Here is a 14,675-nt window from a genome sequence, read left to right on the forward strand (position 1 = left end):
GGTGGGGGGGCGGGAAATGGAAAGAGGCTGGGAGGAGGCTTAGCATTTAAGGCGCTTACTTCCTTGCAACAGTACCCATGTCAAATTAGACCCCAAAAGTGGTCCATACATCTGAAGTTTGTTTGCAGGAGCAAGAGGCTCTGGCATGCACATGTACACGTGTACACACACACACACACACACAAACATACAAATAAAAATATTTCAAGGCAGGCATGGTGGTGCACTCAGCACTCAGGAGACAGGTAGGAGGATCACTGTGACTTCAAGACCAGCCTGAGACTATATAGTGATTTCCAGGTCAGCCTGGATTACAGTGAGATGCTACCTCAAAAAAAGAACCCAGGTATATTGGCACATACCTTTAATCCAGCATTTGGGAGGCATAAATAGGAGGATCACTATGAATTCAAGGCCACCCTGAGACTACATAGTGAATTCCAGGTCAGCCTGGGCTAGAGTGATAACCCTACCTTAAAAACACATGTATATATTTTTTTTTTCACTTGATCTTAGCCAAAAGGCCAAGAAACAATGTGTAGTGTCTATGTATGTATGTGTGTGTGTATATATATATATATTTTTTAAATTTAATTTATTAGTTTTCTTTTCAGTAAATACAGGCAGTTTGGTACCATTGTTTAGGCTCATCCATGATCTACCCTCTCCCATTGGACCCTCTTTGTTGATGTGAATGGGTTGTGCATTGTGGAGTTAGCCCCCAGTTATTGGTATGATAAATGTCTCTGCAAATCATGACCCAACATGTGACTCTGACATTCTTTACGCCCCCTCTTCCGCAAAAATTCCCTGAGCCATGTTGGGTTCATTTTTGGTCTGCTTCAGTGCTGAGGTGTTGGGGGGCCTCTGAGGCTCTGGCTCTCTGATTTGGTAGGAGTTGATTTTTCTCTGCGTTGGTCTCCTTCCCCTTTGTGCTGGTATCCAGTTCACAGGACAATATCACCCTTGCTTGTTTCACCAATTGTCCTTAGTTTCAGTTGGGCCCCTTTTGAGGTATGTTGGGGCAGCTCTCTCCTTAGAATCTGCATCCTAGAAGAGAAAAAGAGAAGCAGATTCTCCAATGGAGAGTATGTTAGCACCTGGAAAATTGAGATAACACTTACTTTTTTGATAGACAGTTTGATAGGTATAGGCCCTCTTGTACCCCATGATTGATGGTAGCTTGATATTGGAGAGAGAGCTTATGTTTGGGTATGGTTCTGACTTGTTTCCCAGCTCCAGCTATGGGTCTAGTAGCACTGAGGGGATCAGTTAGCCAAATCAAGAGCAGTTGGTTCCTCACCATGGCTGTGTGCCACTATTGCACTTGTGTGGGCATCACATCAGGTTATTTGTTGCTAATTAGGTTAGACAATGAGTTGCTTGTACGGATCTTGGTCATTTCCCCCAATCGCCCATGTAGCACCTTCTGGTAGTAGACACACTGACTGTCTGGGGATTGACTCTCTCCTGGCTTCCAGCCATGTCATTTCATTTTACCTGTCAGCCGTGTATGGAGTCTTCAGCAATAGGATCTTACCACTGGCCTTTGGTGGGTCATCAAGAGTTGAACAGGCAATTCACAGAGGAAGATATACAAATGGCAAACAAACACTTAAGAAAATGTTCATCATCCCTAATCATCAGAGAAATGCAAATTAAAACAACTATGAGATTCCACCTTACCCCAATAAGGATAGCCAACATCAAAAAGTCAAATGAAAATAAATGCTGGCGAGGATGTAGAGAAGCAGGGACACTCATTCACTGTTGGTGGGAATGCAGGATGGTACAACCACTTTGTAAAGCAATATGGAGACTCCTGAAAAAGCTGACTATAGAAATACCAACAGAGGGCTGGAGAGATGGCTTAGCGGTTAAGCGCTTTCCTGTGAAGCCTAAGGACCCCAGTTTGAGGCTCGGTTCCCCAGGTCCCACGTTAGCCAGATGCACAAGGGGGTGCATGCATCTGGAGTTCGTTTGCAGAGGCTGGAAGCCCTGGCGCGCCCATTCTTTCTCTCTCCCTCTATCTGTCTTTCTCTCTGTGTCTGTCACTCTCAAATAAATAAAAAAAAAAAAAAAAAAAGAAATACCAACAGACCCAGTTATACCCTTACTGGGCATCTACCCTAAAACCTTCAAACCAAAGGCCAGAGAGACTTGCTCAACCATGTTTGTAGCGGCTCAATTCGTAATAGCTAAAAGCTGGAATCAACCCAGATGTCCATCATTAGAAGAATGGATAACAAAGATGTGGTATATCTACACAATGGAATTCTATACAACAGTAAGAAAAAATGACACAAAGAAATTTGAGGAAAAATGGTTGAAGCAGGAACAGATCATTCTCAGCGAACTTACCCAATCACAGAAAAAAAAATCAACACATAGTCTCACTCATCTACAACACCTAACCTGAATCTACACAAAATACCTTACATACCCAGCAAGCACCTCATTGACTAGACAATAGGATGGATGGGAGGGTGGGGAGGGCATCAAAGGGTGGAAAACAGTAATGTGGACCCAAATGGCAATGGTACCATAAAATTCTACTTCCTAAAAGACAGACCAAATGGCTGAACCTTCACTAGACCCTTACAGGAAACACCTGAACCACAAGACACTGGAGAGGGTAGGATCAAGACTAACCTAAATCTTCTACATCTTCCCTCCCTCCCTCTCCCCCTCTCCCCTCTATCTCTCTCCTCTCTAACTCTTGTATATTAGTTATGTTTTTCCTCAATTTCTTAGTGGACACTGACCTGTAACCCCCACTTCCAGCTTGGGCCTACCATCCACAATGAGCTTTTGTTCAGAGAAACCTACAAGGTTTCCCAAAACAATGACAGACTTCTGTCAGAGTGTATGTATATATTTAAAAAAAAAATGTGCCTAACAAAACAATACCCAGAGTTAAGCCAGGTGTGGTGGTGCACACCTTTAATCCCAGCACTCAGGAGGCAGGGATAGGAAGACTGCTGTGAGTTCGAGGCCACCCTGAGATTCACTACAGTGAATCCCAGGTCAGCCTGGACTAGAGTGAAACCCTACCTCAAAAGACAAGCAAACAAGCAAACAAACAAACAAACAAAAAAACCACCCAGAGTTGTCCTCTGGCTTCCACACACATGCATGTGCGTGCACACATGTACATGAGCACACCTACACACACACACATTGTACATGGCTTCTTCCTGATCATAATAGCCATTGTGTGCCTTTCACCTCGTCAATGCAATATCGCCACAGAACACCCACTCAAGCTGAAAGAATCGACTTAACAGACACACACAGGCTCTTCTGCAAAGTCACTACCCACTGGCCCTCAGAATCAAGCTTTGAACTCCCAGCCTGGTTTTCAAAAGCGCACAACCCTTGTCCTCCCCAGAAGCTACCCAGCCCTATAAATAGCAACGCCATCCTCCAGTGGCTCAGCCCTATGGCCTTGGAGTTACCCTTGACTCTTCTGTTCTCTGCCTTGAAAACACAGCCATAGTCTGACCACATCTCGCCCACCAGGGTTATCGCAATAGACTGCTCCCAGCTCTCCGCATTCCATCCCTCCCCTCCTGCCATTCTGTGCAGAGCAGTACTTTCTTCAGGAGTCAGACACTGTTGCCAGGAACCCCATATTCCGTCCGCCTCTTCCTCTGCTGGGCTCCCCCCTTGCTGTGGTCTCCTTGCCTTTCCAGCGACATGTGAGCATGCGCTTGCCTCTGCCGTGTGTGCATGCTCCACTTGCTTGTCCATGGTGCATTTTTCCACATGCCACCACCGCTCACCTTCTCTCCATCAGCGCTCTGCTAATGTCATCTTTGCTGATATACCATGTTAAATGACAGGCCCCAGCCCAGCCGCTGCGCTCTGCTACCTCCTTTCCTGCGCAGAATCTTCCTCTCCTTATAAACCGTGTTTCTCTTCCACACGGGGTTGAGCACATCAACCCTCACATGACCTTGACGCCCACTGCCAAATGTGAAGCTTCATAAAAGCAGAAACTGTTTTGTTTTGTTTTGTTTTAAATCTACTTTTAGGGCTGGAGAGATAGCTTAGCAGTTATGGTGCTTGCCTGTGAAGCCTAAGAACCAGGGTTTGATTCCCCAGTTCCCATGTAAGCCAGATGCTCAAAGTGGTGCATGCATCTGGAGTTTGTTTGCTTGTAGTGGCTAGACTCTGGTGTTCCTATTCTCTCCCCCTTTCTCAAAAAAAAATATTAAAAAACATTGTTAAAATTCTACTTTTAAAGCTTTATGTTACTCATGTGTATGGTGCCATGGCACAGGGATGGAAGCCAGAGGACAGCTTCAAAGTCTCTGCCCCATCTTCTTTGAGAGAGAGAGGCTTGCCACTGCAGACGAACTGCCAGTCTTCAGACGAACATCACACTAGCTGCCCCGAGAGCTTCGGATTCTCTTGGCTCCATCTTCCGTTGTCATAGGCATGATGGGATTACAGTTGTATGTACCACTTTGCACCCATCTCTAAGTGGGTGCTGGGAAATTGAACCCAGGCTGGCAGGCTTTGCAAGTAAGCAGTTTAACCACTGAGCCCTCTTCCCAGTTACAGAAACTTTTTTTTTTAACTGATTGTTCTATCCTCAGCACCTATAACAGTGCCTGCTCATAATAAAACTCATAAAATATTTGTTGATTAGTCAGGTGTGTTGGAGCATGTCTTGGTACTCAAGATGCTGAGACAGGAAAATCATGAGTTTGAAACAAGCCCAGGCTACACAGGGAAATCCTGACTCAGGAGAAAAAAAAATAGTTTTGTTGACCTTGAATAAATGAAGAAGTGGCCTATCTAGGTGTGAAGCATATATGGAGATCTGTATAAAAGTTGGTATTATATAATGATCTTATTTGCAGGCCATTTATATCTCCTTTTGTAAATTCTGGGTTTTTTTTTGTTCATTTCTTCTATTGTTTTATTTGTATATGTTCTGCGGATATTAATAATTTCTGGGCAAGAGAAATTTCTTAGTGGTTAAGGCACTTGCCTGCAAGGTTAAAGGACCCACATTCCATTCCCCAGGACCCACAGAAGCCAGATGTACAAGGTTGCTGATGCATCTGGAGTTTGTTTGCAGTGGCTGAAGGCCCTGGCGCACCCATTCTCTCTCTCTCAGAAATAAAATAATATTTTTTAGAAAAAGAATTTTTGCTCATAGGTATTTGCTTTATATTCTGAAATCTGCTCTGTGGGAAAAGGCACTATTTTAATTTATAATGTCTAGACTGTCTTTTGTGAAAGAACAAGTCACTAACATCTGAGTCATTTTCTTCTGTTCCTGTAATTATAATCAGAACTGGACTCTTGTGCTTTGGGGGACCATGGTTGTGAACATTCCTGTGTAAGCAGTGAAGACTCATTTGAGTGCCAGTGCTTCGAAGGCTTCATCCTCCGCGACGACGGGAAGACGTGCAGAAGTAAGTTGTGCTGGGGCACGGGGCCTGGGATATAGCTTAGTACCAGAGCACTTGCTGAGCAGACACCAAACCTTGGCTTCACTCCCCAGTGCCGCAGCAATAATAGCACTCGAACAAGCAACCCGAGAGCAAACTAATTGCTCGCCTAAGTATCAAGTCACATCTCGCAAATTCAAAAGGGAGTGTGCTCCCCTGGCACACGGTTCTCAACCCCAGCGGGCCACTTTTTCTCAAACATCTCGACACTTGTTCCAACGAGTAACTTGATGGAGACTCCTTGGAGAAAAGATGAGTAACTGGAATTATCTCTGTCATTTTTTTTTTTTTTTTCAGACAGGAAAGCTAAGATTCTAAGAGGTTAAGGGATTTTCCTAAATCAAAGACATGTCAGGGACACAGCCAAGATTACATCCCAGTGCCACTAATCCAGACTGCAGCTTAATCTCCCAAGTAATCTGCCAACAGAGTCTCTGTTCTGCTATCAGAGGAGAGGCCGTGTCTGCAGACGGCAGGGCCTGGGTTCTATATCCTGAGATGCCGGAGACGGTCCTGGTGAGTGGTGATGGTGATGGCAGTGAGGTGGTAGAGTGAGCCCAAAGCCCAGCCACCAAGCGTCACTGCAGTTTGACCTTCCCGCTCAAGTGGCACTGGAGTCCAGCAGTGTAGATGGATGTAGCCTCCATGTGAATGCAGGCTGATGTGGTTGTTTAACCTCCCTGCTGTCCTCAGGGAAAGATCTCTGCCAGGCTGTGGACCACGGCTGTGAGCACCTCTGTGTGAACGATGGGGAATCATACACCTGCAAGTGCCTGGAGGGATTCAGGCTGGCCCCGGATGGGAAGCAGTGCAGAAGTGAGTAGGCTTGGGTGGGGAACAATCCCATCTGGGACTCCCAGCAGGTACCCTTAATCTTTACAATGGCTTAATATTTATACTCTTCCTGTGTAAAACTTAAGTCCCAACTTTGGATGCTCTGAAAATGTGGCTGCAGGGAGCAAGCCATTTGACTTGTTTCTTCAGGGCAGCTGAAGTCTGAAGGTAGTCTGGAGAGAGTTCTCTCTTCCTCGTGGGATCTTGGGCTTTTTCTCTGAAGGCCTTTGATTGGATGAGGCCCACACACATTATGGAGGGTACTTTACTTCAAATCTGCTCATTAAGCCAGGTGTGGTAGTACACGCCTTTAATCCTAATCGGGAGGCAGAAGTAGGAGAACGGCTGTGAGTTCGAGGCCACCTTGAGACTACATAGTGAATTCCAGGTCAGCCTGGACTAGAGTGAGACCCTCCCTCGAGAAAAAAAAAAAAAAAGCCTGATGATTTAAATGTCCACCTCATCTAAAAGTTTCCTCCATAATACCATCAAGATCCATGTTTGATAAAATAGCTAGCACCATAGCCTAGCCACGGCAGCACATAAAATGAGACATTGCAGTGCCCAAGTCTTGCAGTTACCTTCTTGTTGCTGGCACAAAGCACCCGACCAAAAGCAGCTGAGGGGTGCGGTGGGGGGGGGAAGGGTCTATTTTGGTTTATAGACTCTAGGGGAAGCTCCATGATGGCAAGGAAAATGTGGCATGAGCAGAGGGTGGACATCACCTCCTGGTCAACATCAGGTGGGCAACAGCAGCAGGAGAGTGTGCCAAACACTGGCAAGGAAAAGCACCCATAAACCTGGCCCCAACAACACACCTCCTCTAGCAAGGCTCCAGTTCCCAAACTGCCATCCGCTGAGGGCCTAGCATTCAGACAGAACACAGGAGTTTATGGGGAGCTCCTAATCCAAACCACCACACCAAGGAAGTGAGGTGGACACGCTAGCGTAGTGAGGCAGGCGTTCGGATAGCACAGGGCAGAGATTTTTCTTCACTCTGAGATTCTGTATGTTAAACCTGTTGGGGTGTGTGTGTGTGTGTGTGTGTGCACGTGTGTGTACACCCACGCATGTATGCACGTGGATGTCAGAAGACAACCTCAACCTTAGGTCTTCTTCAAGTGCCTTTTGTCATTTTCTGTTTTTACTTTTCTTTCTATTTTTTTTTTCTTTATAGAGAGACAGAGAGAAAGAGGCAGAAAAAAAGAAAGTGAGTATGGGTGCACCAGGGCCTCCTGCCACTGCAAACAAACTCCAGACACACGCGCCACTTTATATGGGTACTGGGGAATTAAACCTGAGCTGTCACGCTACCCAAGCAGCACTTTTAACTGATGAACCATCTCCCTTTCTTCTTTTCTCTTTTCTCTTCTCTCTTCCCTCTTCCCTCTTCCCTCTTCCCTCTTCCCTCTTCCCTCTTCCCTCTTCCCTCTTCCCTCTTCCCTTCCCTTCCCTTCTCTTCTCTTCTCTTCTCTTCCCTTCCCTTCCCTTCTCTTCTCTTCTCGACAGGGTCTCTCACTGGCCTGGAACTCACCAAGTAGGCTAGTCTAGCCAGTGGCAGGCCACCCAGCCCCAAGTATCTGCCTGTCTCTAACTCCCCAGCAATTATAAGCATGTATTACCGTACCTGCCTTTTTTTTTTTTTTTTTTTTTTTTTTTTAGTGTGGGTGCTAGGGATCGAACTCAGGTCCTTATGCTTGCAATGCAATTTGGGGGAAATTTTCACAATATCTACTTTGTGATACTATTGCAGTAGACAGAATGGTCCTTTCTTGGTTAAGCAAAATGAGTTCATTTTCTTTTGAGTTTAATTTGGAGCGGGAGGTGGACCTCACAGACTTTTATGAAACCAGGCATGGTGGTGCATGCTTTTAATCCCAGCACTCTGGAGGCAAAGGTAGGAGGATTGCTGGGAGTTCAAGTCGAGCCTGGGACTAGTGAATTCCAGATCATCCTAGGTTAGAGTGAGACTCCACCTCAAAAAAAAAAAAAAAAAAAAAAAAGACTTTCTTGAGATGACGGGGGCATTCCCTGGCCCAGCTCTGGAGTTATATGGGTTCTAGCTTCACACTGTGGTGTTCCTTCCATGAGTACTATGCTCCTAATTCTGCCTATACGTCTGCCTGAGCTGTTCATTCCTGTTTCTAATTCTGCAAACATGTACCCTGCCCCCACAAGCCGTCTCTTCACCCAGTACATTTATTGATCAATAGAGCTGTTTCACAGAAGGCAGAGCTTCTAGCTTTGGAATTTTTGTTTTGTTTTGCTTTCCGAGGTAGGGGCTCACGCTAGCTCGGGCTGACTTGGAGTTCACTGTGTAGTCTCAGTGTGACCTCGAACTTACTGCAATCCTCCTACTTCTGCCTCCCACGTGCTGGGATTAAAGGTGTGCACAACTGCGCTGGGCTTTAGCTTTGGAGTTTGATTGCTAAGTCAAATCTCACCATTCCCACTTCCCAGAGGATTGTATAGTCACCACACCACTTTTATGTGAAGTTTCTCCTTCTAAAGGACAGAAAGGAGCCCTAAGTCCTTAGGCCATCCACTTGCAGCCCAGGGAAACCCAAGGGACCCAGCCGCTGCAATCAAACGCCAAACGCGTGCGCCACCTAGTGTGCATGTGCGACCTTCCACCTTGTGCACCTGGAGAATCAAACGTGGATTCTTGGGCTTCGCAGGCAAGCGCCTTAACCACTGAGCCATCTCTCCAGCCCAAATAAAATATGTTTTAAAAGAAGGTTTAAACAAAGATGGGCTCTTAAAAAAAAAACAGATCACGTCCTTCATTTCCCCTTACCTGACTATCCACGCTCATTTCTACACGACGGGTTGTTCACTTCCCTACCTTTTCCCCAGGGAAGGATATCTGCAAGTCAACCCGCCACGGCTGTGAGCACACTTGTGTGAACAGCGGGGATTCCTACGTGTGCAAGTGCTCGGAGGGCTTCGTCCTAGCCGAGGACAGAAGGCACTGCAAGAGTAAGTGATCTGGCCGGGCTCTTGGCATCCATTTGGTTTTGGAGCAAGCGCTCCTGGGACTGTTTTCAGGCAACAGAGCCCTTCCCTCTGCTTCTGTGAATGCGCATGTCTGGACCCACAGAGGCGCAGAGAAGACGGTGCTGAGCTCCGGCGGCCCAGCGAAAGCACTTTAGAATCAATAGATGGAGCAATGAGGGCAAGCGCCTAATAGAGAAAGGGAAGGACACACACACACGCACACTCACACACACACGCATGCACACACACGCCAGCATGCACGCATTCACTTATGTTAGCGTTTTACACTGGCCAGGCACAGAAATATTTTTGCATATGTATATTTTACTTGCTCTTGATTAGATATCTACTTGACATGTAAAAAAGAATATTACGGCCGGGTGTGGTGGCGTACGCCTTTAATCCCAGCACTCGGGAGGCAGAGGTAGAAGGATCACTGTGAGTTCGAGGCCACCCTGAGACTCCATAGTGAATTCCAGGTCAGCCTGGGCTAGAGTGAGACCCTACCTCGAAAAACCAAAAAGAAAAAGAAAAGAATATTATGATAACATATTGTAGACTGTTTGAAATGAGATCATCTATTTGGGATCTTTAAATTTTTCTTATGCAGCCCTAAATAACAAAGCCTGTCAGCAGCCAGATTGCTTAATTATTTGCATTGTTTTTCCTCTGTCTTTTACTGTCACCTATCTGATTTACCCAAAAAGTTTTGGTATAGGGCTGGAGAGATGGCTTAGCAGTTAAGGCATTTGCCTGCAAAGCCAAAGGATCCCAGTTCTGTTCTCCAGAACCCACATAAGCCAGATGCACAAGGGGGCGCATGCATCTGGTGTTCATTTGCAGTGGCCGGAGACCCTGGCATACCCATTCTCTCTCTGTGTTTCTGCCTTTCTCTGTCTCAAATAAATAAATAAATATATAAGATATATTTTTAAATTTTTAAAACGCTTTGGTGTAGATAAAGAGTTCACAGTGGGGCTGGAGAGATGGCTTAGTGGTTAAGCGCTTGCCTGTGAAGCCTAAGGACCCCGGTTCGAGGCTCGGTTCCCCAGGTCCCACGTTAGCCAGATGCACAAGGGGGCGCACGCGTCTGGAGTTCATTTGCAGAGGCTGGAAGCCCTGGTGCGCCCATTCTCTCTATCTCCCTCTATTTGTCTTTCTCTCTGTGTCTGTTGCTCTCAAATAAATAAATTAATTAATTTAAAAAATATTTTAAAAAAAATTAAAAAAAAAGAGTTCACAGTGATGGTTCACTTTTAAACTGATGGGTCAGTAGGGAACTTCCGGGTGTGGCACCTCATGGACATCACCTCGTTCTTTATTGTGTCAGTAAGTATTTATTGAACACCTATTTGTATGCCAGGCACTGGGGGGCACAGAAATGAATACCACATAGAACCAAATGAAGAAGAACTCACACTGGGCAGATGGACATATAATTAAATGATTGTCGTGCCACGTAGAGTAATGCATAGGGCACGTTGGACTTCAGCAGCCTGGCATCAGGCACTTTGTCTTAGTGCTCTTGCAGTCCTGTGCCCACTGCCTTGCACAGAGCAAGCATTCAGTGAATAAGTGTTGGGTTGAATGAATGAAAAATGCTGGAGCATTCAGAGAGTGGCTGACACAACCTGTGTTGAAAGCTCCTCAGAAGAGATAGTGGCTGAGCAGAATTTAAGCTTCTTCCTCTCCACTAGGAGTGAGAATCTAGCACGTGTGTGTCACCCTCCCAGAATAAAGTGATGGGTGATAGGGATGGTCTGGATCTAATCAGACCCTTCAGAGTGTTGTTCACTCCAAAGCATTCCTCCCAGATGTGGCTGCCACTGACCAGGTTGTGGTTTCTTTGTACCTACTATGTGTGGAAGAACAAAGATGGGGCTTCTGCCGGTGTGGTGACGCACGCCTTTAATCCCAGCACTTGGAAGACAGAGGTAGGAGGATCACCGTGAGTTCGAGACCACCCTGAGACTACATAGTAAGTTCCAGGTCAGCCTGGACTAGAGGAGTGAGACCCTACCTTGAAAACAAAACAAAAAAAAAAAAAAAAAAAAAAAAGATGGGGCTTCTAAGTGACTGTGTCTCCTGCGGAAGCATCATATTTTCTCCACTTGTGCATAAACCATGTCACTTCTCCTTTTGTTCCTGTAGGATGCACTGAAGGCCCGATTGACCTGGTCTTTGTGATCGATGGATCCAAGAGCCTTGGAGAAGAGAATTTTGAGATTGTGAAGCATTTTGTTACTGGGGTCATAGAGTCCTTGGCAGTGTCCCCCAAAGCCGCTCGCGTGGGGTTGCTCCAGTATTCTACGCAGGTCCGCACAGAATTTACCCTGAGGAATTTCAACTCAGCCAAAGACATGAAAAAAGCTGTGAGCCACGTGAAGTACATGGGCAAGGGCTCGATGACTGGACTGGCCCTGAAGCACATGTTTGAGAGAAGTTTCACCCAGGTTGAAGGGGCCAGGCCCCTCTCCTCACGGGTACCCAGAGTGGCTATCGTCTTCACCGATGGACGCGCGCAGGATGACGTCTCTGAATGGGCCAGTAAAGCCAAGGCCAATGGTAATATGGGGTGAAGATGGGGTTTGCAGCACTCAAGGTTCATAAAAGTAAGGGCCTGAGGACAGAAAGGCTTCCTGACAACTGTCATTAAAAATATATCTTTGGATTTTACTAAGTGAGGTAACCCAGGCCCAGAAAGCCAAGCGCCACATGTTCTCCCTCATATGTGGATCCTAGCTACAGATGACTGGGCTTCTGCGTGAGAAGGAAAATACTTAGTAGCAGAGGCCAGTAAGTTAAAAAGGAGACCTAAAGGGAAGAGAAAGGAAGGGAGGAGGGTACTTAATAGGTTGGTATTGTATATATGTAAGTACAGTGATTGAGATGGGGAGGTAATATGATGGAGAATGGAATTTCAAAGGGGAAAGTGGGGGGGGGAGGGAATTACCATGGGATATTTTTTTATAATCATGGAAAATGTTAATAAAAATTTTTTAAAAATCCATCTTTGGAGCTGGGCATGGTGGCACATGCCTTTAATTCCAGCACTCAGAAGGCAGAGGTAGGAGGATTGATGAGAGTTCAAGGCCACCTTGAGACTACATAGTGAATTTCAGGTCATCCTGGGCTAAAGTGAAACCCTACCCCAAAAAACAAAAACAAACAAAAAATCCACCTTGGGGGCCAGGTATGGTGGCACACATCTTTAATCCCAGCACTTAGGACTTAGGAGACAGAGGTAGAAGGATCGCCGTGACTTGGAGGTCACCCTAAGACTACATAGTGAATTCCAGGTCAGCCTATACTAGTGTGAGACCCTATCTCGAAAAAGAAAAAAAACAAACAAACCTGGGGCTGGAGAGATGGCTTAGCAGTTAAGGCATTTGCCTACAAAGCCAAAGGACTCAAGTTCAATTCCCCAGGACCCACGTAAACCAGATGCACAAGGTGGTGCATACGTCTAGAGTTTGTCTGCAATGGCTAGAGACCCTGGCATGTCCATTCTCTCTCTCTTTCTGTCTGCCTCTTTCTTTCTCTCTAATAAATAAACAAGTTGACTGTAATGAGGCAGCCAGGTATGGTGGCATGCACCTTAGTCTCTGTACTTGAGAGGCTGAGGCAAGAAAAAACATGTGAGTTCAATGCCAACTTGGTTAAGAGTGAGACCCTACCTCAAAAACCAAAAATCTAGTCAGATGAATTAGTCAGAATAAGATACCAGTGATGAAAAATGTTGGCTGTCAAGCAGAATTTAGTTGGGAGTATAATTTGATTTAGAGGCTTCAAGACAACCTCATATCCTTTTTGAGATCTAAGGCTGATACTTGAGTTTGTTCTTTTTCCTGACTGGTGTTTCCAGTGGTGTACAGATACTCCTCCTGAGCTTAGCATCTACATGTAGAAGTGGGCAGATGGCAACTCCACTTGGCCCCAAGGCCAGCCTCTGCTGCTTAGCAAGACCCTGTCTAAAATAAAGGAAAAGGGCTGAAGAGATGGGTTAGCAGTTAAGGTGCTTGCCTTCAAAGCCTAGGAACCTAGGTTTGATTTCCCAGAACCCACATAAGCCTGATGCACAAGGTGGCACATGATGTCTGGAGCTCATTTGTGGTGGCTAGAAGCCCTGGTGCATTCATTCTCCCTCTCTCTTTCTCTCTCTCTCATATAAATAAAAACAAAATATTAAAAAATGATAAAAATGTAAAGAAAGAACTATTTCTCAAATCAGCATCATTTCTCTGGCTATAATACATAATTTCCAGACCCTGGGGCACAACTCTTTAAAAACAAATTGTGTAGTAGCACACGCCTTTTGTCCTAGCACTTGGGAGGCAGAGGTAGGAGGATCTCTTTGAGTCCAAGGCCAGCTGGGGACTACATAGTGAATTCCAGGTTAGCCTGGGCTAGAGTGAGACCCTGCCTTGAAAGAAAAAAAAACAAAATTTTTTTTTTTTTTTTAGCAGACATACAGGGATTTAGGTATCAGTCATTAGGAACAGAAGTCTTAATTATCTCATTCTCATTTGCTCTGCCACCTAGGTATCACTATGTATGCAGTGGGGATAGGAAAAGCCATTGAGGAAGAGCTACAGGAGATTGCCTCTGAGCCCGCTGACAAGCATCTCTTCTATGCGGAAGACTTTAGCAGTATGGGCGAGATAAGCGAAAAGCTGAAGCAAGGCATCTGCGAAGGTACCGTAGGTGGTGTCTAGCATAAACCTTAGTCGTCAGGCAGCATGAATCTTTGAGGAATAGCAGAAAAGTGCCTCCTTGCTGGTCAGGACAAATGATACCTAGAAACACTGAGCCTAAAAGGGGAGCAGGAGAGGGAGGGGAGAGAAAAGTGACAGCTGCGGTTGCTGGGGTACTTGCTGTGTGCCAAGCAAGCAGTTGGGATAAATATTTTGACAGCCGGGCGTGGTGTCTCACGCCTTTAATCCCAGGGCTCAGGAGGCAGAGGTAGGAGGATCACCATGGGTTAGAGGCCACTCTGAGACTATGAATGAATTAATGCCAGCTCAGCCTGGGATAGTGCAAGACACTACCTTGAAAAACCAATATATGTAATTTTTCTTTGACAAGCAAGGTTATTTAATCTTCACCAAAACCTTAGAGAAGTGATCCTTTACACAAGACACAACCATGTGTGATCAGAAGAGCCAAGGTCAGTTTCAGGATGTGCTTGTCATAGGAGTGGAAAGAAATGGCGGTCCATGCCAGCTCGCTGCTGGGAATTTAAAGACTGTCTTCCTGCGTGGACTACTTCTGCCCGCTTGCAGGATATGAGCCTGCCCTTAAGGGTTTATATTTTGTTCTGTGCTTTTCTCCAGTTCACTGGTTAAGCCAAGCTGCACGTACTTATAGCAGTTCTGC

General features: G+C 45.8%; 1 protein-coding gene and 1 pseudogene across 3 annotated transcripts in view; one reads left to right on the forward strand and one right to left on the reverse strand.

The window, feature by feature from the left end:
• Positions 1-14,675, forward strand: part of Matn2 (matrilin 2) — a 157,708-nt gene that overhangs the window by 137,213 nt on the left and 5,820 nt on the right. For all 3 annotated transcript variants that reach the window (XM_004663056.2, XM_004663057.2, XM_045143143.1), the window contains 5 exons: positions 5,310-5,432; positions 6,162-6,284; positions 9,159-9,281; positions 11,451-11,864; positions 13,842-13,994. In XM_004663056.2, coding sequence (XP_004663113.2) covers positions 5,310-5,432; positions 6,162-6,284; positions 9,159-9,281; positions 11,451-11,864; positions 13,842-13,994 — 936 coding nt within the window. The remainder of the gene's footprint in view (positions 1-5,309; positions 5,433-6,161; positions 6,285-9,158; positions 9,282-11,450; positions 11,865-13,841; positions 13,995-14,675) is intronic.
• Positions 406-536, reverse strand: LOC123458902 (annotated as a pseudogene).

Source organism: Jaculus jaculus, chromosome 2 (genome assembly GCF_020740685.1).
Source record: "Jaculus jaculus isolate mJacJac1 chromosome 2, mJacJac1.mat.Y.cur, whole genome shotgun sequence".
In the NCBI taxonomy this organism is placed as follows: Eukaryota; Metazoa; Chordata; class Mammalia; order Rodentia; family Dipodidae; genus Jaculus; species Jaculus jaculus.